The sequence below is a fragment of the Laetiporus sulphureus genome (genome assembly GCF_001632365.1).
Source record: "Laetiporus sulphureus 93-53 unplaced genomic scaffold LAESUscaffold_39, whole genome shotgun sequence".
NCBI classification, from domain to species: domain Eukaryota; kingdom Fungi; phylum Basidiomycota; class Agaricomycetes; order Polyporales; family Laetiporaceae; genus Laetiporus; species Laetiporus sulphureus.
This window is the reverse complement of record NW_024468548.1, coordinates 346,444-369,705: the sequence shown is the minus strand read 5'-3', so window position 1 is coordinate 369,705 and position 23,262 is coordinate 346,444. Positions and strand designations below refer to the sequence as shown.

The 23,262-nt window shown below is 52.5% G+C and overlaps 9 protein-coding genes across 9 annotated transcripts; 4 read left to right on the top strand and 5 right to left on the bottom strand.

The window, feature by feature from the left end:
- Window positions 1–1,934: 1,934 nt before the first annotated feature.
- On the bottom strand, window positions 1,935–4,217 carry LAESUDRAFT_659466 (HCP-like protein; the record flags this gene model as incomplete). Its single annotated transcript, XM_040904809.1, has 3 exons — window positions 1,935–3,020; window positions 3,492–3,668; window positions 3,912–4,217. Coding segments are annotated over 3 exons (1,569 nt in total), but the record flags the coding sequence as incomplete, so codon positions are not given.
- Window positions 4,218–4,632: 415 nt separating this feature from the next.
- Window positions 4,633–7,264, bottom strand: LAESUDRAFT_729172 (Clavaminate synthase-like protein). The gene is made up of 8 exons (XM_040909590.1): window positions 6,942–7,264; window positions 6,531–6,892; window positions 6,214–6,482; window positions 6,107–6,166; window positions 5,884–6,054; window positions 5,768–5,831; window positions 5,647–5,716; window positions 4,633–5,595 (listed from the first exon to the last, which is right to left on the bottom strand). Exons 1-8 carry the CDS (start codon window positions 7,205–7,207, stop codon window positions 4,674–4,676), a joined length of 2,184 nt encoding a protein of 727 aa, XP_040761334.1. The 5' UTR covers window positions 7,208–7,264; the 3' UTR covers window positions 4,633–4,673.
- Window positions 7,265–7,548: 284 nt separating this feature from the next.
- Window positions 7,549–9,832, bottom strand: LAESUDRAFT_729171 (PNK3P-domain-containing protein). Its single transcript, XM_040909589.1, has 11 exons — window positions 9,708–9,832; window positions 9,568–9,648; window positions 9,245–9,512; window positions 9,058–9,145; window positions 8,886–9,003; window positions 8,718–8,827; window positions 8,590–8,662; window positions 8,316–8,540; window positions 8,193–8,265; window positions 8,050–8,140; window positions 7,549–7,989 (listed from the first exon to the last, which is right to left on the bottom strand). Exons 1-11 carry the CDS (start codon window positions 9,727–9,729, stop codon window positions 7,819–7,821), a joined length of 1,320 nt encoding a protein of 439 aa, XP_040761333.1. The 5' UTR covers window positions 9,730–9,832; the 3' UTR covers window positions 7,549–7,818.
- Window positions 9,833–10,063: 231 nt separating this feature from the next.
- LAESUDRAFT_814664 (uncharacterized protein) lies at window positions 10,064–11,706 on the top strand (the record flags this gene model as incomplete). Its single annotated transcript, XM_040914617.1, has 4 exons — window positions 10,064–10,290; window positions 10,349–11,177; window positions 11,230–11,611; window positions 11,676–11,706. Exons 1-4 carry the CDS (start codon window positions 10,288–10,290, stop codon window positions 11,704–11,706), a joined length of 1,245 nt encoding a protein of 414 aa, XP_040761332.1. The 5' UTR covers window positions 10,064–10,287.
- Window positions 11,707–12,047: 341 nt separating this feature from the next.
- Window positions 12,048–13,294, bottom strand: LAESUDRAFT_729170 (uncharacterized protein). Its single transcript, XM_040909588.1, has 9 exons — window positions 13,137–13,294; window positions 13,018–13,066; window positions 12,912–12,963; window positions 12,763–12,864; window positions 12,700–12,711; window positions 12,531–12,647; window positions 12,326–12,469; window positions 12,254–12,267; window positions 12,048–12,185 (listed from the first exon to the last, which is right to left on the bottom strand). Exons 1-9 carry the CDS (start codon window positions 13,190–13,192, stop codon window positions 12,105–12,107), a joined length of 627 nt encoding a protein of 208 aa, XP_040761331.1. The 5' UTR covers window positions 13,193–13,294; the 3' UTR covers window positions 12,048–12,104.
- Window positions 13,295–13,770: 476 nt separating this feature from the next.
- LAESUDRAFT_683825 (exosome complex exonuclease rrp4) lies at window positions 13,771–15,214 on the bottom strand. The gene is made up of 7 exons (XM_040905837.1): window positions 14,905–15,214; window positions 14,750–14,851; window positions 14,651–14,696; window positions 14,508–14,597; window positions 14,321–14,455; window positions 14,063–14,260; window positions 13,771–14,008 (listed from the first exon to the last, which is right to left on the bottom strand). Exons 1-7 carry the CDS (start codon window positions 15,084–15,086, stop codon window positions 13,808–13,810), a joined length of 954 nt encoding a protein of 317 aa, XP_040761330.1. The 5' UTR covers window positions 15,087–15,214; the 3' UTR covers window positions 13,771–13,807.
- An 824-nt stretch (window positions 15,215–16,038) lies between these two features.
- LAESUDRAFT_738251 (cytochrome P450) lies at window positions 16,039–18,163 on the top strand (the record flags this gene model as incomplete). Its single annotated transcript, XM_040910869.1, has 12 exons — window positions 16,039–16,165; window positions 16,227–16,359; window positions 16,411–16,514; window positions 16,569–16,602; window positions 16,659–16,807; window positions 16,857–16,972; window positions 17,028–17,135; window positions 17,272–17,438; window positions 17,552–17,647; window positions 17,698–17,787; window positions 17,837–18,019; window positions 18,073–18,163. The coding sequence occupies 12 exons, from the start codon at window positions 16,039–16,041 to the stop codon at window positions 18,161–18,163; spliced, it is 1,398 nt and encodes a 465-aa protein (XP_040761329.1).
- A 712-nt stretch (window positions 18,164–18,875) lies between these two features.
- On the top strand, window positions 18,876–19,148 carry LAESUDRAFT_659683 (uncharacterized protein; the record flags this gene model as incomplete). The annotated part of the gene is made up of 1 exon (XM_040904825.1): window positions 18,876–19,148. A coding segment is annotated over one exon (273 nt), but the record flags the coding sequence as incomplete, so codon positions are not given.
- A 560-nt stretch (window positions 19,149–19,708) lies between these two features.
- Window positions 19,709–20,201, top strand: LAESUDRAFT_761917 (uncharacterized protein; the record flags this gene model as incomplete). Its single annotated transcript, XM_040912992.1, has 2 exons — window positions 19,709–19,771; window positions 19,830–20,201. 2 exons carry the CDS (start codon window positions 19,709–19,711, stop codon window positions 20,199–20,201), a joined length of 435 nt encoding a protein of 144 aa, XP_040761327.1.
- Window positions 20,202–23,262: the final 3,061 nt, after the last annotated feature.

Here is a 23,262-nt window from a genome sequence, read left to right as displayed (position 1 = left end):
CGGAACAGACCCGATACACGTGAAGATTTGCGGAACCATGCCGATGCCCCATATGATAGTGGTGCAGGTTGGCGACTGTGTAGCTCATGCAGCCCCTCACCTCCCCATGTCCCATGCAGTACACAGAGATCGATGGCATGAAGCACGGCTAGCAAATGAAAGCATCACGACGATGCACGAATTGCGGGTCGAAGCTGCATCACCACGGCTACACCTCACTAGGACGGTCTTGCGCTCCGATCAAGACGAACGCGATGGGCTTGTCAGCTCACCGCCAATCCGTTGCCGATCAGCCGGAGTTTATCCTCTTGCCGCGCATTCTGCGACCGTCACTCGTACCTCCGCACCTGGACCAAGTAGGCCCACTCGTCGTCTACGGTGCATGATACCATTCGCAGTTTGTCCTCAGTCACGAACCTGTCAACACCATCAGTGCGACGGACTCACGATGTATGACGACTCACGAGGCCTCACCTACAGGAGGTCTGCTCAGTGCAGCTCGCACTGCTACTGCCGTCACTGCTTTTGTACCCGGCCATGGCTCGTCGTACCATCCTTCCCAGCACCTGGCACTTACTTCCTTGAGCCTGGGCGACGCATGCCCACGAAACATTGTACATCTTGTCAAGATCGTAGCCAACCGTCGAAGCGTTCCCTCGCTCATGAGCCTGATGGCATGGTTTGCTCGACCATCCAGATATCCAGCAAGGCTCATCGAGCCCGACTTGTGCCCCCACGCGAATGAACAACAGGCTACCGGCTGCCTAGCTGGTGTCAACCCGTTCGCTCCAGCATCGTGCACCCGCACCTCGTCGTGCAACGGTCCATATGGCCCGACGGACGCTCTCAGCGTCATTCGTGCAAGTATTGCCGTTCGCGACACATTCTAGGACCAAATTATTAGACGATAACGCCTTGCCATGCGGCTAGTGCTGATATCAACTGAAACTTACCATCACGACATCAAGTTTGCACGATTCTTGCCAGCGCACGTCAGATAACGGTGGCGTGAACTCCCTGCATGCCTTGCAACGATCGCACGTCCTCCAAATCTGGCGCCCTCAGCAGATTCTCGCAATGTCGATCGAGCGTAGGTCATAACAAGAGCCATCCTTGCTACTTGCGGAGCGTGGAGGCGCGCATGCGCTCGTATCGCCCATAGGTACGCCGATCTTCCTTTCGGGACGTCATTCTATTGATCTCGTCCGATCTTGTCAGAGAGCGTCGATCGAGAGCGGACTGGGGAAAGATGCTTACCCTACCTGAGAGCTGCGGAGTCAACAAGTATGGCGCGTCCTTCGCGCCGGGTTGGCAAACGATCGTCGCCACTGCAGCGAGCTGGTTATGCACACAAATGGATGCTATCATTGTGGGCGAGGACGGTTTCGGATGGACATGGAGCTGAGCTGTGATTCGCGGCGGCGAGTGGTTGGGAGACATTTCAGACGAAATGAGAACGTGGTGGACGATGAACACTGCTTTTGAAATCGGCGAAAACCCTCGCTACCGGGCAAGAAAAGGTGAGTGCCGGATGGACTTGCATGCTATAGGATACATAGATCATGTTAGTAGCGTTTTAGTGAGAAGACGAAATAAAACTGGCTGGACTTACGAGAGCTGACCTTGTGTGCTTCAAATGACTAATGCGAGTCCCTCTCGGTATGGACTACACTTTAAAGCCCTTTCTGTCCTTTGCCAGTCTCCATCCCTCACATTGTCTGCGGTCATCCAACGCTTCCTTTCAAAGAAATATATTCGCGCGCTCTGTACGTACATGAGCACGGCCTGTCCATTGACGTCCGGGGCCTTCACGACCCCCACCGCAGTGGCGTTCGCTGTCTTCCTCGATGCTGCCTCGGCCTTTCCCTGCATACGACGCAGAGTCTTACCGCAATTGAAAGGAAATGCACTCACCTGCGAAGCAACCCATGACCTCACCGACCCATCGCGACTGCGATCGTGGACGCCTCCGAGTGGCCTTTCTCCGCTGCCTTCGTATACCAAGCGATCGACCGCCGCGGGTCGACCGGACACGTCAGGCTGCCATACTCATAGCACTGCCCAAGCTTGTACTGCGAATGAGTGTACCCGAGGTGCCCCGCGCGTGTGTACAGCTCCTTCGCATACGCCGGGTCATACGGCACCACTTTATTGTTCGGCGACTCAAACAGCATCGCGAGCTCGTGCAGCGCATGCGGGTTCTCCTCGTCCGCCTGCTCCGCCGCGCGCTTCAGCCAATTCACCGCGTCGCGCGGGTTCTCCTGCTCCCCGAGCGATCCGCGCAGGAGGATGCAGCCGAGCTTGTACATCGCGGCCGTGTCACCCAGCGAGGCGGCCTTGCGGTAGAACGCGAGAGCCCGCCGCGGCTCTTTCCTCGTACCAGCACCGATCTCGTTGCACACTGCGACGCGGTAGCATGCGGCCGCATGGTTCTGCTTCGCCGCCTGCAGGTACAGGTGGTACGCCCGTTCGTGGTCGACTGGCAGCCCGAGCATACCGGTGCCATGGCAGTTGGCTAAGAAGAATTGGGCCTCGTCGTAACCGTTGCCCTGAGTAGCCAGACGTCGCATCACTTTCAAGGACTCTGCAATGAGCGTATCACGATATCTCTTGACGCTTTTCTGATCCTTCGCGTCCTTGCCGAACTTCTTCGCAGCCTCGATCAGGTACTTCGCGTACAAGAAGTGCGCTTCTGGATCTGGATCGTCCTTGATTCTGTGGCGGTACTCGTCAATGTACTCCTTCGTGAACGGAGGCGCGCTGAGATCGATCGCCTTGGACTTCTGTGTGCGAGGAGCGAAGGACGCTGTCGTGCCTGACCGTTGCAGCGACGGGCGGGCCCGGAACTCGACCTCTTCTTCGGTCGACATGGATGAAGGAGCAATGGACGGCGCCCGTCCGAGCGATGCCTGCGAAGATCCGGAATAGATAGAGGGAGTGCCAGACTGGTATGGACCTGCGCCAAGGTATGAGCCTGGCATATTAGGGGGTATCTGAGGAGGTCCGTTGTTAGAGTAATACTGCTGTGGTGGCAACTGTGAATATTGATCGGACGATTGCGTGGGAGCTTCGGGAAGGTACTGAGCAGGTCCTTCTTGAGGAGACCCAGCCGGTGGGTACTGATCAGGCAATTCAGCTGGAGGCGCACCAGGAGGGAATTGGCCTGGCATTTGGGACTGAGGAGCATCGGGAGGATATGGGCCAGGTGCCTGAGACGGGGAAGGTCCTGCAGCGTACTGACCAGGGGCTAGAGGTAGCGATGGTCCCAAACCATACTGACTAGGAGCTTGTGATGGTGGATATTGGCCATATCCCTGAGGTGGAGGCCCTGGAGGGTACTGTCCAGGACCTTGTTGTGGAGGGGGTTCAGGGTAATACTGACCAAGGCCTTGTGGCGGGGGAGGTCCAGGTGGATATTGCCCAGGAGCCTGTTGAGGAGGAGGGCCGCCAGCATAGTTCATGGATGCTTGACGTGGAGGAGGCCCGCGGACATACGCCCCAGGAGGGAGTGCACCACCTGGCGGCGGGCCCATCCCAAGGAGGTTGGAGGCCGCTGCGTACATGCTATTGTAATTCTGTCCGGGAGGAGCGCCCTGCGTGGCATACCCTGGGTGCTGATTTTCCCAACCCTGCTGTGATGGATATCCGCGCGGAGGCGCATAGCCTCCCTGTCCATCCTGCATCATATACCCGTTTGGAGGATGCTGGAACGACGAGTCGTCATGCGAGTGCAGGCTCGTCCCGTCCGTCTCCACCGACCCGTCGTAAGCCATAGACTCGTACTCGCTGTAGATGCTGTTCCACGCGCTCCCACTTCCCCCGCTGCCCACCGAGTGCACGGAGCTCACGTCGGCCGCGCCTGTCGGACGCGTCGGGTCGGTCGGGCGACCGGGAGGCATGCGCCTCATCACTTGCTCGTGTGCGGTTGTCATGTTGGGCATGGTCGCCATGCGGTGGGGGGACATGGACGCGGCAGGGTGCGTGGACATGGACGTGGCAGAGCGTGCGGACATTGACGTACCTGCGCGTGGGATGGGGTCTCCGTGGTTCATGACCATCCGCCCGGTCGGGTCGCTTATCCGCATGTTGTTGAGCGCACCCAGCACGTCTGTCTCCTCGTACGCCGGCGGCGGCACTGAGGGTATATCTTCATTCTCCCCGTTCGGATGGGACTGTGAAGGAAGCGAAGGCACGGAATAGTTTTGATGGCGCATGAGAGTGTTCGCTAGAACGGAGGATACAGGCCATCGCGCCAGAAGGACAGTCAGGCAATCGTCGCCACGCTAAGAGAATGCAGATGCAGCTCACGGTTTTCGGGTTGCTGGGGCTCTGCAAAGTGGCCAGCATTGTCTTGAGTATGGTAGCGATGGATGGGCGGTGCCGCCATGCCCTGGCGACGTGCATGGCGAACGTCGGTGTGAAGAGGAGGGTATTCTTGCGAGTCGGCCATACCTACGCACCGCTGCGAGCGATGTGCGCGACGGGCTGGTGGGAGTTGAGGAAGAAAGCGAATGGAAGAGAGATAGGAATCGCTTCAGTTGATCACGCCAGCTCAGACACGACAGACGGACGGATCGCGAGGATCATTAATTATACTTTGCTGCGCAGAAAGTTCATCTCACACAGTCCGGCAACGACAAGACAGATATGTATGCAATAAGGATACCATCAATTCATGTACTAGTAGCGTCCACACTACTCGAGACAGCGCTTGCATCGTCAGGCGCGGCTGCAACATCCACTTTCTCCACCTCCGTCTGCACGCTCGACGCAGCCCTAGTCTCTGGCGCAGAGGCATCTGCAGAGACTGTAACCAACTCGGTGACGTCCGTGTTGTCTGCGTTCGTCGTGAGCTTCTCAACGTTGGTCGGATCTGCCGGGGGAGAAGGGATCTTCTCGTTCGCACCCACCTCTACCTTTGCAGCGACTGCAGGCGAGGGCGGCGCAGACGGATCGCCTCTCCACACCCAGTCCTCCAGTATCCTCTCCACCCTCTGCCGTTCAATACCCTTCTCCGTCTTTCTCACCTTCACAATCACGTCCTTCCGGCTCTCAACCACGACCCACTCCCCATCTTCAGTGCTCATTAGCTCCTGCCAGTCTCCCCATCGTGCTTTCCAGTCTTCGCCCTCTGCGGGCCGTCGCGCTCTGATCCACGTGATCTCCTCGTCCGGTGGCATCTCGACTACAGCCTCCCACACTCTCCGCTTGGTGAAGTTCTTGAACATCCCTCCGCGGTCCTCACCGCCATCTGATCGCTTCCGCTTGTGTCCCACGCCATTCGTAGTCGGTTCGCCAAAGCTCGGGGTCTTTCCCAGCTTGCGGCCGCCGCGTCCCTCATCCTCGCTCGAGTAGCCGGCTGCATGTTTGATTCTCCAGCGCAGCTCCCGCGCCAGCGCCGACGCATCCTTGACACGATCTCCCGGCACCTGTTCCCTCGCCTCTCTCTTCGCGTGGTCCGTCCCATGTTCCATCGCCCGCGCTTCCGAGACAAGGAAATCCGCCAGCGCCTCGATAGATTCAAGCACCCGCGATGAGAACTCTTCTTTGGCCTTCAGGTCGCGTAGATACTTCTCTCCCACATACCAACACAGCCTGCGCACAGTATGAGTCGACCACCTATAAATAGCCATGAAGGACACCCACCGGACAAAGTATGGGAACCTAAACTTCTTCGGGACGTGAGTTGCGATCTCAATCTCGCGAACTTTAAGCTCTGCATGACAAGGTTACACGCGATCGTCATCGAGTGGAGTGCGTTACTCACGAATAGGAACGTTGTACGAGTGCACGAAGTTTCCGCCAAACACTAGGGTGTCGGCCGGTGTGTACTGCACGTAAAAGTCCAGATCATGAGATGCGATAACCGGCAGCCTGACTCACCACAGCGTGGATCCACCCGGTAGGGATGATCATCGTGTTCCCATCGTGCAGCTCGATCTTGAACACTTCGTCGACCATATCGCCCAGCCATGCGCTGTTTTGCATCTCCGTTCCTGACCACTTCTCATATGCGAGCAGGTTCGCAGGCGTCGGCCTGATAAAGTAGAATACCTAGCACGCAATCAGTATCAACGCGCGAGGCAGTTAGCGAGAGCGGTCACACTTTGGAGCCGTGCAGAATGTGATAGTACACAGATGATCCCGCAAAGTCGATATGCCAATCCTGTGTCGTGTGAGCAACAAATGTGCACGCAGTGCCAAGCGACTCACCGTCCACGATCCCACGGTTCCCATCAGACAGTAGAGCTGCACCTTGGGGTAGTTGTGGCCCCGTCCCTTTTTCGTGCTAGGCCAGAACCTTTCCACCCAGTCGAACTCCCGGACGATCCGCGGAGGAAGCACCTTGTCCGCGAGGTCCGTCCCAGAGATCTCGAGTGAGATCACGTTTCGCACTTTATCGCGCTCGGACGGCGCGCGGTCGTAGTACTCCGCCCACTTGCCCAGCGTCCAGCCGGGCAGGTTAGACTGTGTCGCAACGTCTGCAAAGTGTGAATACGAAGTTACTTAGTAAGGAGATTCATCCACACCGATAACCTCCACTGGAAAATCCTCGCCGATGATATCTGCAACGTCCCGCACGGTGAGGTTCTTGGGAGGCATCTTCATGCCCAGTCCCTCAGGGCTCTCGACAACGATCGGCTCACGCATCGCGGTGTCGTCGTTCTCGAGCCACTCGATGCCGACCTCACTGCCCTTCATACGGCGAAAAGGATCGCCCTTGAGCTGCTTGCCCTCGAGCATTCGCATCCATCTGTCAGGACCAGCTTCGGTGCCCGTGTTGTGCAGGCCAGCATAGTCGCGCTGGGTGCGCTTTCGTGCGGATTTGCGCGCAGGTGGTTTCATAGTGATGATCCGCGCGGGGTCTTGAGCGAGGCATGCTTTGCAGAACCTAGACGAGATGAGAGAACAATGAAGAGTGAAGACGCGATCAGGCTGACCACTTATCGACCGCGTCCAAATCGCCACCGTCGCCGGCACAGCGCCAGTGATACCAAGTCTTGCAGGCATCGCAGCGGACCCAATTCTCTTTATCGGCCGCATCCCACTGCTGCTGGGTCTCGTTGGGCTTGCACGCGGGACAGGAATCGTCGTCCTGCGCACGAGGGCTAGCGTCAGCGCCGTCCTGCTTGTCGTCGACGGTGGCCCCTGACTCGCCCGTTTTCTGGGTAGCTGACCTACTCTTGCGTCGACTGGCTTTGGCCATTATATGACTCAGTATGCACTCCGTTGAACGGTTTGGGCTGCGTACGGAGCCTGCAGCTTCTTAAGCAGTGGGAAAGCAGATGATCATCTCCTCCAATTGCTTACGCTCGCGACCGCTTAGTCAGCCGGGAAATAGCGCCGGCAATACGCGAACGCCTCGTTCATGTTGAGACCTTCAATCGCCCATCTATACGTCCTTACGCCTCAATTAGCTATGGTTATCCCATTGCGGTCGTGCGTTACCTCATGCGTGATTCCGACGACGTTGACTTGTCAAAAGGAAATTGATTGTTGTGCGCACTCGTCTCATGTGCTTTAGATACCACACCGTTTGCCCTTGGTGCGCCGTGTACTGCTGATAAGCGGATTCCTCGTCGTACCAAGACAGATAGAGTCGCTATACACTAAGCGTAATATGTCTTCAAGAACTACGTTCCTGCACAGTAGCCATGGTCTACGCACAGTCCGCACGATGGAGTTTAGACAGGAAACCAGTGGCAATCGTTACCTCAGGTCCACAATTCACTGTTCTGTCCGCATAGCGACGGACACGTCCAGCATTGGGCTGGCGCAGAACGCGAGTGCACAGTCATGACAACGATGCCAAATGATTCACTTGCCGTCGATCTGTAGCCACATGCTCCACCTCCTCCGTTCCTCCTCATCGCCCTCAAACACCCAATTCACTCTCTTGATTTCTGAGAAGCCCTCACTAAGCTGCGGTTCCTCATACGCCGCGCGAAAGCTTGTGAACGCATTATACGGAAGCAACTCTCGTTTTGGCTGGCATGGACACGACACTGTCAGCTCCAATAACGAGCAAATAATAAAGGAAATTTGCACCTGTTTTTCAGCGGCAGACGGTGGCAGGTTATATGCGCGGTAGAGGTTATTGTGCCACGCGAGCTCGAGAGAGCCGTTGAACAGTATACATCTACACCACCTCGACGTTTAGTCAGAGCTCGCTGGAAAAGAAGCTGACACACCGTATCGGAACCTTAAGCCTCTTCGCGAGTTCGACGTAATGTCTCCTCGTCTCGGCATTGCGGTTCGTGTTGTCTACTGCACGCTCAGGAATTTCAAAAAAACGTGACAGGATGACTGCATACCAATTACACAGCTCTTGCCGTCCTCGACCGCTTCTTGCGCGGCCTTGACACACTTCTCTCTCGTCCGCAGCGTGTCTTGGTTTATGTGGACATAGCCCGCAGGCTCAAAGTGTCTTTTGTAGAATGATGATTTTCCGAGTGACGGATATCCGACGAAGACCACAATCTCGGGCTGCTGAGTCGACGAGGGGATAAGAGGCGTGGATGTGGGTAGGACCCGCGGGGCTGCTCGGGATAAGCAAAAACACCGCAGGCGGTCAAACGCATGACATACGATCTTTCGGTAGCGAGGACACATGAAACCCGGTCAGCGTATATGGCGCTGAGGGGAGCTTGAGAAAGTATTCCTGGGAGGGATAGACTGTGGCTGTTAGAGTCATGAGAAAGACAGAACCCAGCTACCTCAGGTGTCAAGAATGGCAGACCGATATTCAGCGCCCATTTGCGGTCTGTTGCCGCGTGGTCATGGGAACGACCTGCGGCATCTCCGACGAAAAAGGAGTGCTCCTTGTCTGCAAAGAGAGAAAGCTCAGCAGCCTGAAACTGACAGGGCACACGCAGCCTACATACCAATCTGCACGTTGTCTTCCGCGAAGATATGTTCGAGCTGGTACCACATCCCAGGCATTGGCTTGCGGTACCCATCGCGGGCTATGGACGCTAGCAGGCGGAATGGGATATCTGGGAGCTATTTTGCATCAAACCATATGTAATGTAACATGTTCGGAGACACTGTACGTACAGCCGCACCAATCGCAGGGATCTTCTTCTTCCAGTCCACTAACGCCGTGCTGCGCAGGGCCTGGTTTGTAATGATGACTATTGAGTACCTGGTCATGGTGTCAGCTATAATTGTCGTCTGCAGTGATGCAAGAGAGGGACATCAAGTTGGACGTGTGTCTAGATCATGACTAAGTGCGTTTACAGACCCTTCCTCATGCACCGCCTTCAGCTTGGTTGGAATGATGGGTCGCCACCATTGGAATGTGGGTGGCGTATTGCCCTTGCTTTTCTTCGGAAAGCTGGACTGAATGATGCAGCCGTCAAGATCAAAGGCAGCGACTTTGGGCCGAGGTTCGGGAGTCCCATTGACTCCGTGCAAGCACGTCTGCTTTGGTCCGAGGGCAGGCTTGATCCATCGAAAAGTGGATTGTTCGCTGCTCGTGCTTGTCCCCGGCTTCTCGAATATCGGAAACACTCCACATGAAGCGTGAATCTACCAGGCGCCACTATTGGCTTGTACCAGACTTACCCTTTATGACCTTCTTAGGACCACCATCTTCGGCATCACCTAATTGATCCGCGGATCGCTTATTTGCGATAGATCCAGGCGCTGCGGGTCAATTTAGCCTTTGAAGTTTCGCGCTGTGGACGGGAGAACCTCGAGCTTACGTCTAATGGACTTGGTGGACATAAGGCACTTTCGAGCCACTCGAGACAGGGAGAGACCGGAAAGTGAGAAGGCCAATCTAGGAGGACTACAGTGACAGGTGGTAGTGGATGTGCGTGAGGAGGGCAGTCACGTCCCAGGTCGCAAGGGAATCGCGCCACATCAATTGAAACGCGCTTGTGGCCCCTCACGTGCACGCGTCTCACGGTCACATCCGCATTTTCAAACGGCCACCTGCATGGATATGGATTAGTACCGTTCACGCGTTGTCTGCTTGCTCAGTGCAGCTTGTCCATCTTGGGTGTATTTGGAACACACGTATGTTCTCTGTCTCGGGGCGTATGTCTCAGTCCGTTTGTCGGTTCTTTCGAGATCCCCGAGTCACGACTACCACGTTTGCTAATCTATATTCGGCCACGGAAAACATGAACGTTATGATGTGGGCTGTGCTACGGAAAGGTATAAATATACGGCATCGTGAGCTCATTCAGCGAGGCGTACTTCCGTTCCACACAACTACGAATTCTACCACTATAATCTGCACCTTCACCTGCCCAACGAATACCGGGAACGTGCACTGTGATGGTCGGTCTCCATCTCTTATCATCCTGATTTAATGAGCTCGTTTTGATACATATGACAGGCCGCGCGTCCACGGAAATGCTCCCTGCCTGTCGAGGTGTGCGAGCGAGTCGTGGGCTACCTTGACATCATGAACGAGGGCGATTATCGGACGCTGTTGAACTGTGCTTTGGTCAGTCGGGGCTGGTATCCAGCAAGCCGTGCTGTCTTTTTGGAGACCGTCTACCTCAAGACACGGAAGCAGCCATACAATCTCAACCACATGCTCAAAGTCAACCCCAACAACGGTCTCGCAGAGCGCATACGCTGCGTCCATCTCTCGGGTCTCGAGGCTTCGGAGCCAACCAAGAAGCCCGCTGTGTACAGTCCAGTGTCTGCATTTCCACCTGTTTTCGTGCGCAAGCTTCCCAATCTACGCACGCTCGAGATTTGCTGCATCAACCCCTGGGACCACAGCATTGGCCGGGACTTCTACCTCGCTTTAGGCTTGTTTGACAAGGTGGAATCTTTGACTCTGAGGGACATCACCTTTCCGTCGCTATCTGAGTTCGCGCAGTTCGTCTGTGCCTTGCCCAATCTCAAATTCCTTTCGTGCGAAGCGCTACGCTGGGACCGACATAACCCGAGTCCATTCATCTTCCTTCAGCACGGGCCCCGTGCCACTGTCTCCGAGCTTGTCTTGAAAACTATGCGGGCACCGATGGCGGATGCAATGGACTTCCTCCTACCATATGTTTCTAGGACAGATCTTCGACGACTCCGCGTAGGGCCAGTCTCAGCTTCTGATGTGAAAGAATCGAGAATTCAGGAACTGCTGCACCAAATTGGACCATCGCTGCAACGCATAACTCTAAAGTTGGATCCGGCCATTGATGACGAACGGAGGCATGGTGAGTACCACAGCATGTAGCTGAACCACTTAAGCACCTTATACTTCATCAGAGGAGTATTTCAGTCTTGAAAAGAATATCGCTCTGGAGACTCTATCACTTGAGATTAAGGCATTCCACGAGAAAACCTATGATCTCAGCTGGCTGCCGCCTCTGCTCTCCTCAATCTCATCGAAGCAGATTCGCGACATCCACATCCGCCTCGTGATCGACACTCCGCAAGACGTCTTCGACTCTGTCAATGCAGGGTTTACCCCTGCACGCTGCTCTCTCATAGACCGGACCTGCACAAGCAGCGGCTTTGCCAATCTCAGGCGCCTTGCTATCCAGGTTTTCGATTATTCCGATGCAAGCATGAACAAAAGGAGGACCGCTCGATGGTGCAAGAGGTTCGCGGAATATTTTTCTGGCTTACAGAAGAAGCAAATCTTATTGTACGTCCTGATGGCCTCCTCCTTGTATTCGTGATAACGCTGAATGCCCTTCGGCGAATTCTAGTATCGAGATACTTCCTGTGATGCGCTACTAGCCTAACAATAATCGGCTGCATCCACGACGCTATGACTCGCGATGCACATCGTCTGAAGAAGAACCCGTATTATTTGAAAGTTCTTTCGGTCACATATCATTGACAGTGCTTGGATTTCAATTGTTGAGGGTCTGGCTCTTGGATTGTATCATAGCATTCATTTAGTTGTTTGGTCTGCAATCTTGTATACCCTCGCAGTGTACAAGTATCAACGTCCCATACGCTCCTGACTTACATATCGTCTCACGCATTGCCGCAATTGCGCCTGTCCTTGCGGCCTCGTCTGTTAAAGAGATAGCATTATGTGCTCATCGGGAATCCCTTGAAAGGTGAAATAATCACAGGTTCACTGAACGCGGCTACTGTGTCTCCCTTCTGGACCCCATTGTTACAGGCTCTCACAACTTCATTTGCCTGATCCGCTGTGCCATCTCATACCCGTGCGCAAAATGCGAGAGCCGCGCGTCAATCACGAAGCCCTGCTAGGTAACAAGCCCATGAGTGCGTTTCTCTGGTAAATCGTAACACCATCGCCTGTAGTCCATACCTTCTTTCCATATTCTGCGAGACGACATGAAGTCTCTTAGCAAACCGTTGGTCATGAGTGATGAACACGTACCCTTCAACTCCTGTGCCAGCTTCGTCAACTCGACGATACGTACCGTGATATGCTCGCCTGCATCCAGCTTCTGCGCGGACATCTCGAGCTTGTCGGGAAATGGCACGTCGACTGTGACCACCTTCATGTTGGCTGTGGTCATTCCTGATGGATCACACAATCAGCTTGATGAGGATCACATCGGGCGCACGGAGCGGTAACAAACCGGGATCGCAAACGAGAAGCGGCGATGATTCGAGCACCTTCTTCCCTTTGAATCCGGTCTCTTCCTCCAACTCCCGGATCGCAGCTGCCTCTGCGGTCTCAACGTTGTCGATCAATCCTGAGCATATATTCAGTGCGCGTCGACGAAAACGAGTCTTCATTAAGCATACCAGCGGGTAACTCTACAATAAAATTGCAGTTGTATTACAATATCACGTTAGAGGACAACATACCGACGACAAATGAGCCTACTGGAGGACGATATTGCTCAATGATCACAGTTGATGGCTGGAACGCGTTCGATTCGGAGCGGAGCACAGCGAGAATCGCAACAGCTATTCACGTTGACAATACGCATTTGTTCTATATTTTCACAACGTACCATCAACTCCCGACGATGCTCGTGTCGTCCGCTCAGCGCATTCCCAAGTTCTCTATGATCTTGCGTCTGAAGGTTGGCGCACAACAGGACTTCGACATTTACGCACCTGTTTGCCGTCCTGGTCACTCCAGTATATCTTTTTCAGTGAAACCCACCTAGCATTGGTTTCAGTTTCGGTTGCGCCGTGATCAGTGGAGTGTACGTCTGAATACGCTCGATGCTCACTTTGCCTCCGACGTCGGCAAATCCTCCTTCAACAAGATCTCAGGTTCTTGCGGCATGTTATTTCTGGCCGAATGTAGGAATAAACGGGGATATATGATGTAGAGAGGGTAAGGCCTATTCAAGGGAATACGCCGAGCAGCTCTATGCAGTAATGGGACTGCAAGCATGTCTGACGTAATCGGCTGATGGACGAATATAGACAGGTTTATTTGGTCTTGTAGTGCAAAAGCTTCGTCCCTGAACAGATATGGAAATGATGTGGCCCTTCCAAACTCTGCGGAGCGAGCACATTGTTATCCAGTGCTCCATTTTCTTATGGTCAAGACCGCTAGCTTCTATGCATTCTGCGTCGAAACGAAAGTGAATGACTTTGGGCGCAGGAAGTCCAGTGGCAAGTCGGCAGGCCTCATCGCGACAGCCATCAGTAACCAGTTCAAGCCGTCGGGCTGTTTATGAGAACTATCCAACCCAACACCATGTCTCCAAGATGTAGTAACACGTCATGTCAATGTCCTTGGTCGCACGTCCGCATGCTCTCGGTGCCGAATGTGTCACAATGCCATAACCCCGAATCAAAAGTGACATTAAAAGATGTACTTCGATTCCTTCGCATCAAACGTCGCTGGATCACACTGCTAGCCATTATTCAGCTTTTGAAGAATCCAATTTTCTTAACTACGAGCAGCCACAGCCATTACTAGGGCATCGCCAACATCTGGTTGCAGTAAAACTTTGACGTCACCTTCCTGCTCAACCGCCCATTCATATGCATCAAGCAACAGGGTGTCAGTTAATGGGATGAAGTGTGCTGCGAGGACGCGTATGATGTTCGTAACACGCGAGATGGCAGTGAGAGTCGCGGTGTCAATATCCTACACACAAAAAATCAGATTGTAGGTAGAGCAGAACAAAACTGCACAGCTTACATCATTCTTGTTCGAGTATACGGCCTCAGCATCGAATGCTTCCTCCCCCTCTTGCTGGCTTTGCTTCGTATGCTTGCTTACCCAGATGTATCCGTTGAGTCCAAGAATTATGTCTACTCCACAAGGAAGCGATAGGAAATGCGACTTTAATCGCCGAATTAGCGCGGGTGGAACTGTGACCAACTGCCCGTTACGTAGCTGTAATGATAATCCTGGATTAGGCATGTAAGCGTTTTTCGGCAACGATCCCAAACTCACCTTGCCATAACGCAGCGAACGAGTATGCAGCGACATGGCTCCATCGGCAAAGAATGCTTGCACTTCGGCGACCAACAGGTCGCCCTCCTCGAAGAAAGTCCGCATTTGCAATTCATCGCTCTCCAGTTTGCGGCGCTACGAACATGTGAACCTTTCCAGTAGCACAACACCAAGAGAACAGCCGGACCTGTACGCCGCCCGGCAGGTTCACAGAGGAAAGCATCAAGACCGCATCTTGCCTCGAGTTGGCATCTACCTTCCATCTGCGTGGTTGTACCTACGCTTTCAGACACGTTTAGCGATTCGCAACACTTTATAGATCGTACTCACCTCCGTAATCCTCCCCACGACTAGATCGCCTATTTCTGGATTGTACCTACATACAACTGTCAGTAGATTGGAGGGAAGTGAAGCGCACGCTGACTATACCTGGACCGGATGGCACGCACGGTAACCAGCTTGTTAACACGTTCCACCATGCCTGCGACGGATGCAATTACTTCATCATTGTCCACATAGGTTCCATGGCCACTGTCAAAACGCGTTCATCACTAGGTATGTAGTGGGATATGAGGATACTCTACCGCATGAACGCCTGTGCGGACGTGAGCGGCACGCCGGGATAGGTCAACTTCAAGGACCCGTCTCCAAAGTCCTCATCATCGAAGTCCATCTGGATGTCCCCCTCGACATCTGGATGGTGTCTTGCCGTAGCATAGCGATCCTGCTCCTGATGTGACGCAGGGAAAGAGGCGAAGTGAAACATCCTCAATGCATATAGCCCACTAATATATGCGACACTGAGGTTGGAGCTCTGCAGGGTCGCAACGATCAGACAGAAGTCCGCTAACTGTTTGGAGTAGCGTAAAGCTGAGATCAACTCTTGGCTGCACAAGCGCTCGCGGTGTTCTCCAGCACTTCGCAGGCGCTTTTTATGTATGTGGCTATGTGGCTGAGCGCCATAGGCGCCCAGTTCAAGGTTGCATCGACTCGAGCAATTACGTTCAATCAACCGATTCCTGCTCACTCTACATTCATGGATGTACGTTTAAAGTACTTATGCAATGCACAGTAGCCAGTTCTTGTTGGTTATGAATGAAGTGCTCAAAGAATCCTCATAGTGCGATGATCTGTGCCAATTGAAATGAAGTTATGGACACGCTCAATCACGAATGGCGTAGCACAGTAAGCATTAGTGGTTATTCTGCCCATAGCTGATGCATGACTGAACTCCATTCTGCTATATGCTCGACGTATCATGTCGTGCGCAGGTACTTCTTACATACTCCATAGACCTCTGAACCTTCTCCGGATGGCCTATGGCACTTCTGTTCCGCAGGATCGCCACAATGACGCAGAGCGATTATGCCAGTGCCATCTCAACTGGACCGTGTGATGCCATCGCCAGTCAGCAGACCAGTGCCTTACTTTAGAAGTGCGAGAAGGTGGCACGGGTATGCATCGGCAGATTGTGATTTGTTCGGATGCTTTGAAGGACTTCCACGGATGCACTTCGACTTCACCGCCTGCTATGATAGAATCGGCTTCGTCGGCACCGCCCGCGGTAGCTTGCCTGTCTGCTGCTCTATAAAGGCAACATGGACGCAGCATTCCGTTCTTGCACCAGACAAGACACTATGGCATCCGATTTCTCATCTGCGGCAGTATCTGTCACGACCTTCATCCTTATTCTCTCGCTGCAGCTGCTATGCAGTCGTATGTTCTACGCCGCTCGTCATGTTAAATTGCCTCCTGGTCCGCGTCCGTTACCTCTGCTTGGGAACATCCTCCGATTACCCCACGACTTTCAGGAGAAGACGTTCGCCCAGTGGGGTGCACAATACGGTAGATGAATTAACAAGAATGACGAACATACAATCAGTACTGATCTCGCGTCATGCCGAAGGTGATGTCGTCTCCGCGCGGTTCTTCCGCACCCCTGCCTTGGTGATCAATTCTCTGCAGGCAGCACGGGATCTGCTGGAAAGAAGAAGTGCAACTTATTCTGATAGGCCGCGTTTCGTCTACATGGGTGCGCTGTCAGCCCAATTATCAGGCGCGTTATGGGCATGCTGATGAAATCCAAACAGGATGGGCTGGAAAGCCATGATCACACTTAGGTCTACGGATATACGCTTTCGGAGGCATCGTACGTGGATGCAGAGTGCGTTGAAAGATAAGGCGGCGCTGCTACGTTATCGGCCTGTGCAGCAAAGGGAGATATCAGTCCTACTAGCTGGACTTTGAGACGCTCCGGAACATTATTCTGCTCAATTCAGAAGGTACCGCATTTTCCGTGCTTCAGCGGGATGGCAGACTACTGACTTTGAGCCTCAAGGTTTGCCGCCGGCACCGTTGTGGAAATAGCGTACAGTCACACCGTCAAAAATGACGACGACGATTACGTCCGCATGGCGGAGAAGGTAATGATAGAAGTGACAACTCATGGAGCTCCCGGAGGGACACTGATTGATCTCTTACCTGCCTGTGAGTGACTATCTTTGGAGAACGTTCATCAGAGTAATCGCATCAACAGTGAAATACTGGCCCTCGTGGCTTCCAGGAGGCTCCATGAAGCGACGAGCTACCAATGCTAGCAAGCTGGTGAGGGAGATGCTAGATGCTCCATTCGCAATGGTTAAACAAGGAATGGTAATTATTCTTATGAGGTGGCGAACCTAAGATTTGAGCTGACCAATCACCTCAGGCCTCTGGGACTGCCTCACCGTCCTTTGCATTAGATCTCCTACGGGAAGCATCTGGTGAAAGGCCGCTTACGGAACAGGACGAGGAAGATATCAAAGGCGTCTCCGGTGTTCTATACGGAGGTTGCTATCTCCCTGAAGCTTCATGCATCGAACGATCTGAGCTGTCCCGTTACAGCGGCTGTTGATACGGTAGTAGTTGTCCATTGCTGTTGCGTCCCCACAAGACTTAGCGCTTCTATCTAGACGGCTGCGACGCTGGAAGTGTTCTTGCTCGCGATGGTTCTGAACCCCGCCGTATACAAAAAGGCCCAGGCAGAAATTGACCGAGTCGTCGGGAAAGAGCGTCTTCCAGACTTCGATGACCGTCTCTCGCTTCCCTATTTAGAATGCCTGATCAAGGAAACGTATCGGTGCGTAAGTTTACATCCTCACGGATTCTGCTTGCTGAGCGGATTTGGTTGTCAGTTGGCACACTGTCGTGCCTTTAGGCGAGCGTTTTCATTTGGTGCTGCCGATATGCAAGCTTAATCCACATAGGTATACCGCACCGATCGGTCTCTACGGACAGTTACCGTGGATACGATATCATGGCAGGCTCCATGGTCATTCCGAACATTTGGTGAGTGGACGTCAGCGATTGTACTAGCGAAAGGTTGTCTTATGACTCAGGGCAATCTCGCGGGCTCCAACAATGTACCCTGAGCCGGATGCCTTCCGCCCTGAACGTTTTGAACAGGACGGTATCGTCGATCCGCGGAAGTTCGTATTTGGCTTTGGACGTCGGTAAGTCTCTTACTGCTACTGCAAGTGATGAAGTAGCAACGATGACTGATGGAATATGGCTAAGCATTTGTCCTGGCCGACATGTCGCGGATGGAAGCGTATGGCTTGCCATTGCAAACATCGTAGCGGCATTCGATATTTTCAAGGTTCAAGACAATAGAGGGCTGGACATCGTTCCTCGGCAAGCCTTTACGTCTGGATTCACAAGGTATCGTGCAACTGAGTACACGATCGCCTTAATCAGTATTGACGCTCCGATAGCCGACCTGTTGATTTCGTATGCACCATCAAGCCGAGGACCGACAAAATTCACTCTGTGATCGCCAAAATGAGCGAAGGACTCAGCGTTTGAGCGTGTTCTCAAGCCCGGGTCCCTTCGTTTTGGCTTTTTCTGATCCCAGGATGAGAAAAGGCACTTCTCCATATAAAATGAGTTCGCTTCGAGAAGCCGGATTGTTTGTGACGTCGAAATCTTATCCAACCATCTCCGACATTGTTCCAGTTCCTTGCTTATACATACATCTTATAAAGTCTTCAGATACTATCAGCCTGATGTCCCGTCTGTTCTCATCCAACCTGCTCCTTCTTGTCCAGGTCAACTAACAGACTTCTCTCGCACTCTGTGGAAACCAGACGCTTTACTGTACGTACTGCATCAGCCAGTGATACGATAGTGCTGTACTAAACTCTCGCACAGATGATAAACAGCATTAGGCTCATAAATCAGCCTCCGTACAGGAAGACAGTCATTCCTTATACTCAGGCTAGGATCATCGCTACATAGGTGTCCAAAGGGAAGTCCCCCGTGGGAGTGCGGAGTTTCATCGTGCCGACGGCAATTCGACGAAGCTTGACAAGTTGAAGCGAACACTGTCGTCTTGCCGGCAAAGGGAACTGCACGCATAAGAGCCCTTCATAAGTGGAGGCACGACTTTCGCCGAGACGCACACCCATCCGAATTCCGTGCAGCAGTCACGACCAAGCCCCAATTGACCCTGCACCAGTACTTAAGGGAGAACGAAGACCCCCGTCACGTTGAGTGCCGACTTGTCCAGCTGCTCCTGGGGCATGGACACATCGGTAGCTATTATCATCGCTTCGTGGCAGAAGAGTCCACAGTTTGCCAGTGCCGTACTGCTAACATACAGACTCGCGAGCACTTGCTCATACACTGCCCGCTCTACACCCATCACCGCCACCTCCTCGGCAACCCAAACCGCCCCATCCGCTTGGCGCGACTCTTTACCTCCAAATACGCCCGGCATCAGCTCGCGGCGTTCCTCACGGAGACCGATGCGTACACGAAGACATCCCTGTTCCCTTGGGATCCGGGTTAGGGGCTTTTGCGTAGAGCTCTGCGCTTGATGCGCGCGCCTTGTATTCGTCCCTGGATGCGTCCAGTCCGCCGTAGACACCTCCCTGTCCACACACCATCGACCGCCTTCGGCGGTATATAAATTGTAACCAAAAAAAACTGTCGTCTTGCCCTGACCTGGTGCAATAACTAGAAATACCTCGTGCCCTTTGATGATGTCTGGTCCGTGTCTGATCTGGAATTCACGAGGTTGCCAGGAGATCCTGCACTTTCGAGAGACTAGCTAAGCCATTCAGCATCAATGAGGGTCATCAACAGAAAGCTGAGTGAGTTCTGATATATTCATATCAAGTCTGTGCAGTAGTCATGTGCGAACGAGCATGCCAGCGTCGAGCGACACGCGTATGAGGACTGTGCAGGCAGAGATAGAGCCACAGCCTGACACGCTCTTGAGGCGCGTCCTCTGGTCATGTGGTCGCATTGTGACGGTGGCGGTGGCGGTGGGATGTTCAAACTCAGCGGTCCCACGGCTCTACTTCTCACTGGACCCCTAAGTAGTTCTCAGCTCTAGCCTAGAACAGCATGTCGAAATGCTTCACTGTCGACTCGAAGGTATCTCTGCCAGAATATGAGCAGGCTATGAAAGTGAGCATGATGGACTCACTTGCCTCGCATCATTTTGATAATCTTGGAGTGCCTATAGGACGTTGCAGAGACCGAGTTCCTCATTCTGAAGCCGAAAAACGGTGGTGAAGTGTTGGTGTCTCGCAAGCGCGACATCATATTTCACTGGCAACACTACGAGAGCTTGTACCATATGGTGGACTTCTATTTCGTTGAGGCCCGTTGGGTCGAAGTCTCCGTGCATAGAAATGACATGGATACTTCGATGCAAATCAAGCGGACACTCGGCGGGCGAGTCGACCGTGACAGACCTGCCTTGGAAGCTCTCCTTAGGGTCCAAGCTCAGAGAATTCTGGCCAACAGTGCATTCAAGGCCTCCGCTTTGGCGCCGTCATCTCAGGAGGGATCCACTGAGTACACCATGAAGTTGAAACCGGGCACTACGTTGTAAGGCTCCAACTATTTATACTATTTACACTCCTGAGGTGTAAATAAATAGTATATAGTAAACAGTTATCTATATGTCATATAAACAGTTTATATAAAGTTTATATAGTTTTTTTGGTCCCATCTTTTGATGGAGTTTTACTCAACTGTGAGCAGCCTCTGTGATTGTTGAGGCCTTTAAGGACCTGTTTGCATCAGCAAGCACATGACAGTGAGCAGAAAACAAGCATTCAATGTCAACACTTGCACCAGAAATGACCAGAAAATCTTATGTCATACAAAAATGACAAGAAACTCATGTTCATGAGCCTATATGATGATAAACTGTCAGTGGTGACTGCTGTTAAACACTATGACTTTCAATTGGCTCACTGCTGTGCTGTCAAATCTAGCAATTGTGCACTCAATAGCCCTATATCATCATAAAACTATTTATACTATATATATACATCTATTTACTATGTACAGGCCTAACTGTAAATAAACAGATATAGTAAACAGTTAAAACTATGTAACATAGTAAATAGATAGAAATGTTGGAGCCTTACTACGTTGATAACCTACCAACGGATGTTCGTCTTTCACGTCCATGAGTGGTTCTGCTCGGATTCGTGGGCCATCTTGTGGAAGCTCGGCGGAGACAGTCATCCAAGTCTGAGAAATAACATCTACGTCCCTGTTTATATGGACGAATACATCTGCCGGACACATAAACTGGAAGGGACGGGCAAGATAGAGGTGCCAGGTGCTTTCGAGGATGTGGAAGGAAGATGGAGGGATGTGCGACCGAAGAGGTTGTCCGATGGAACCGACAAGTGTAAGAAAGCGTTACAGGGCCCGGGTCACAGATTGTACTACGCATAGGGGTTGACCATTCTTCGTACTCAGGTGCTTTAGCATATGCCGTTTTGATGAAGTACTTCGTACTCGCTTGATATTTCAGACCGTATGATGGTTGGTTCATCCCCCCCTCCATTTTTATTTGTTTAGTATCTTGCGATGTTTGACAATTACTATCAGTGTGTTACGATCATCGCTCGTAACCACCTTCTAGGCGCTCCAAGGATAGGACGTCTAGGCCGCTCCACCATATACCCTTACTATATAAGGACATTACCACGTGGCTATCATAGGATACCCACGCCACAAGGACATTCGGACATCCCTCGGACATGTACAAGTCACGTGACCCTATGTCACGATGACATCATAAGATCTAGACTAGGTAGACGCACTGAGGCCTCTACGGACTCGTCTGGACTTAGCTACGTCATAGCACACCATAGCACGCCACTATGGCCTAATCTTGTGTATTAGGGTACCGCTGGGCTTACCCCCGGTACCAGGGGTCCTACCTCACTAATATATATACTGGCTCGAGCTGGGACCTACTCCCCAGTTTTGAGTTAGACCTTCATCCCTTCTACTTGAGCCAGAGGACCTTGGCGGGTCAGGCGAGAGTTAGAGTGCGTGGGTTCTTTAGGCCCTTAACACAGTGGCCCCACAATGCAATTGCAACCCTAATGCAATTCACGTTTTCCGTCTTGATAACACGTTCAAAAATCTGAAAAATTCACACGATGTACATGCAAGTATTACAGTCAAGGCTGCCTATTCAGATTTTTGACATTGCATGTTGCTGGCATATGGTACGAGTAGTTACAGTGAAGAGCCCCTTTTTGATGCTTTCCCGAGGCTCGCTTGCTCGTGCAGCTGATCATGGCCTCATGAGGCTCTCAGGTAGACTTCGTATATATGTGAACTCTATGTTGACAGAAGCCGACATATATTGTATGAGCCCTGCATTCTCTGGGAGGAGTGTAAGGAGTGAGTGGCTGCCAGAACGAGAATCATACCCAAATAAGGAAGGTTCAGAAGGTCCATTCGAGCTGAGAATGGCGGAGCTGCGTCACGGTGGCTGACGATTTTTGACAATTGCATTGGTGTTGCGACTGGAAGTCATCCTCAGATCCATCCACTTCGCATCCTGTTCACTCACAAATATTCATCAGTGTTCTCAAGACCCCAGTCTTTGTAAGAATAAAATCTCCGAGGGGGTCTGCTCACTGACAGCAGAATAGAACGCGAAACCCTGAGAAAATTGCATTAGTGGGCCAGTGATAGTATGACAGCTGTGCACGATGATCCAGTCTTAGCCACTTTGCCTGCGACGCAGTCCCGTGACGTGTTGGTTCAAACACGTTCGCGGCTGTGGCGGCTGGCAACGTCATCTGAGTCTAAAACCATGGTTGAACACGGCTGACAGTGAGCCTCTTATTTGTCCGACAAACAACTTTTCATGCCTATATAAACCCTCCCAGCTCACGCGAATCCCCTCTCCTCACTTCTTCCTCTTCCTTCACCTTCCTTTTGTTTCATGGGTTTCTTGCTTTCGATTGCAGGTAGCGGGCTCTTCGCGTCCACTGGGTGAGCAGTACCCTCTATTCTATTAACATCTACTCTACTCACGCTATTCATTTATCATGTCATCTCCACTGCAGCACCGTCAGGGAGGACCCCCGAAAATTCTCCAAGAGCTTCGATCCTGCTGAGGCTCGATATGGGGTCTCGAAAATGGTCCGAAGTGGGGTGTTTTGGATCGAACCTCCTCCCAAACGGGGTCAATTTGGGGGTGATTTGGGATCAAACCTCTACAAAGAAATCTATCAAAATTGGATAAAATTGTACAGAAATTGAGAAAAATTGTTTAAGAAATGGTGAAAAAATCTCTGGAACACCATCGTCCTGGATGAAAGTGGAGTCATTCGGGATCAAACCTGAGCCCGAAATGGTCCCATATGGGGTCTGTTTAAGATCGAACACTTTTGGTCGCAGGGGGGTCAGATTTGGGGTATTGGCATCAAACATTCCACGCTGGAGATCCCCCGAGGGGGTCTCAGGGATCCAAGCTCTTGGGGGATTTTTGGGGTCCTCGTTAGGGTTGCCGGTTCACGTCCTTGATGTCAGGTTAGCCCCTTCCACCGCAGACATGAAGCAATTTGCGCATGTGGCAAATGCTTAGCAAATGTCGACAGGTTTTTTGCCTTTGTGATCTCAATTTGCTA

What these genes read in the sequence shown, in the direction of transcription:
- LAESUDRAFT_729172 (XM_040909590.1), bottom strand. Translation starts at nt 7,207, where the DNA reads ATGGCCAAAGCCAGTCGACGCAAGAGTAGGTCAGCTACCCAGAAAACG. An exon ending in TTGGACGCGGTCGATAAGTG is followed by an intron (nt 6,893 to 6,941) that starts GTCAGCCTGATC and finishes CATCTCGTCTAG; the next exon opens with GTTCTGCAAAGCATGCCTCG. An exon ending in CTCGTACAACGTTCCTATTC is followed by an intron (nt 5,717 to 5,767) that starts GTGAGTAACGCA and finishes CTTGTCATGCAG; the next exon opens with AGCTTAAAGTTCGCGAGATT.
- LAESUDRAFT_729171 (XM_040909589.1), bottom strand. Translation starts at nt 9,729, where the DNA reads ATGTCCACCAAGTCCATTAGAC. An exon ending in TCCCTGCGATTGGTGCGGCT is followed by an intron (nt 9,004 to 9,057) that starts GTACGTACAGTG and finishes GATGCAAAATAG; the next exon opens with CTCCCAGATATCCCATTCCG. An exon ending in GGAAGACAACGTGCAGATTG is followed by an intron (nt 8,828 to 8,885) that starts GTATGTAGGCTG and finishes CTCTCTTTGCAG; the next exon opens with ACAAGGAGCACTCCTTTTTC.
- LAESUDRAFT_729170 (XM_040909588.1), bottom strand. Translation starts at nt 13,192, where the DNA reads ATGCCGCAAGAACCTGAGATCTTGTTGAAGGAGGATTTGCCGACGTCG. An exon ending in AGCATCGTCGGGAGTTGATG is followed by an intron (nt 12,865 to 12,911) that starts GTACGTTGTGAA and finishes CAACGTGAATAG; the next exon opens with CTGTTGCGATTCTCGCTGTG. An exon ending in GCTTCTCGTTTGCGATCCCG is followed by an intron (nt 12,470 to 12,530) that starts GTTTGTTACCGC and finishes GTGATCCATCAG; the next exon opens with GAATGACCACAGCCAACATG.
- LAESUDRAFT_683825 (XM_040905837.1), bottom strand. Translation starts at nt 15,086, where the DNA reads ATGTTTCACTTCGCCTCTTTCCCTGCGTCACATCAGGAGCAGGATCGC. An exon ending in TCCGCACAGGCGTTCATGCG is followed by an intron (nt 14,852 to 14,904) that starts GTAGAGTATCCT and finishes GCGTTTTGACAG; the next exon opens with TGGCCATGGAACCTATGTGG. An exon ending in GTTCGCTGCGTTATGGCAAG is followed by an intron (nt 14,261 to 14,320) that starts GTGAGTTTGGGA and finishes TTATCATTACAG; the next exon opens with CTACGTAACGGGCAGTTGGT.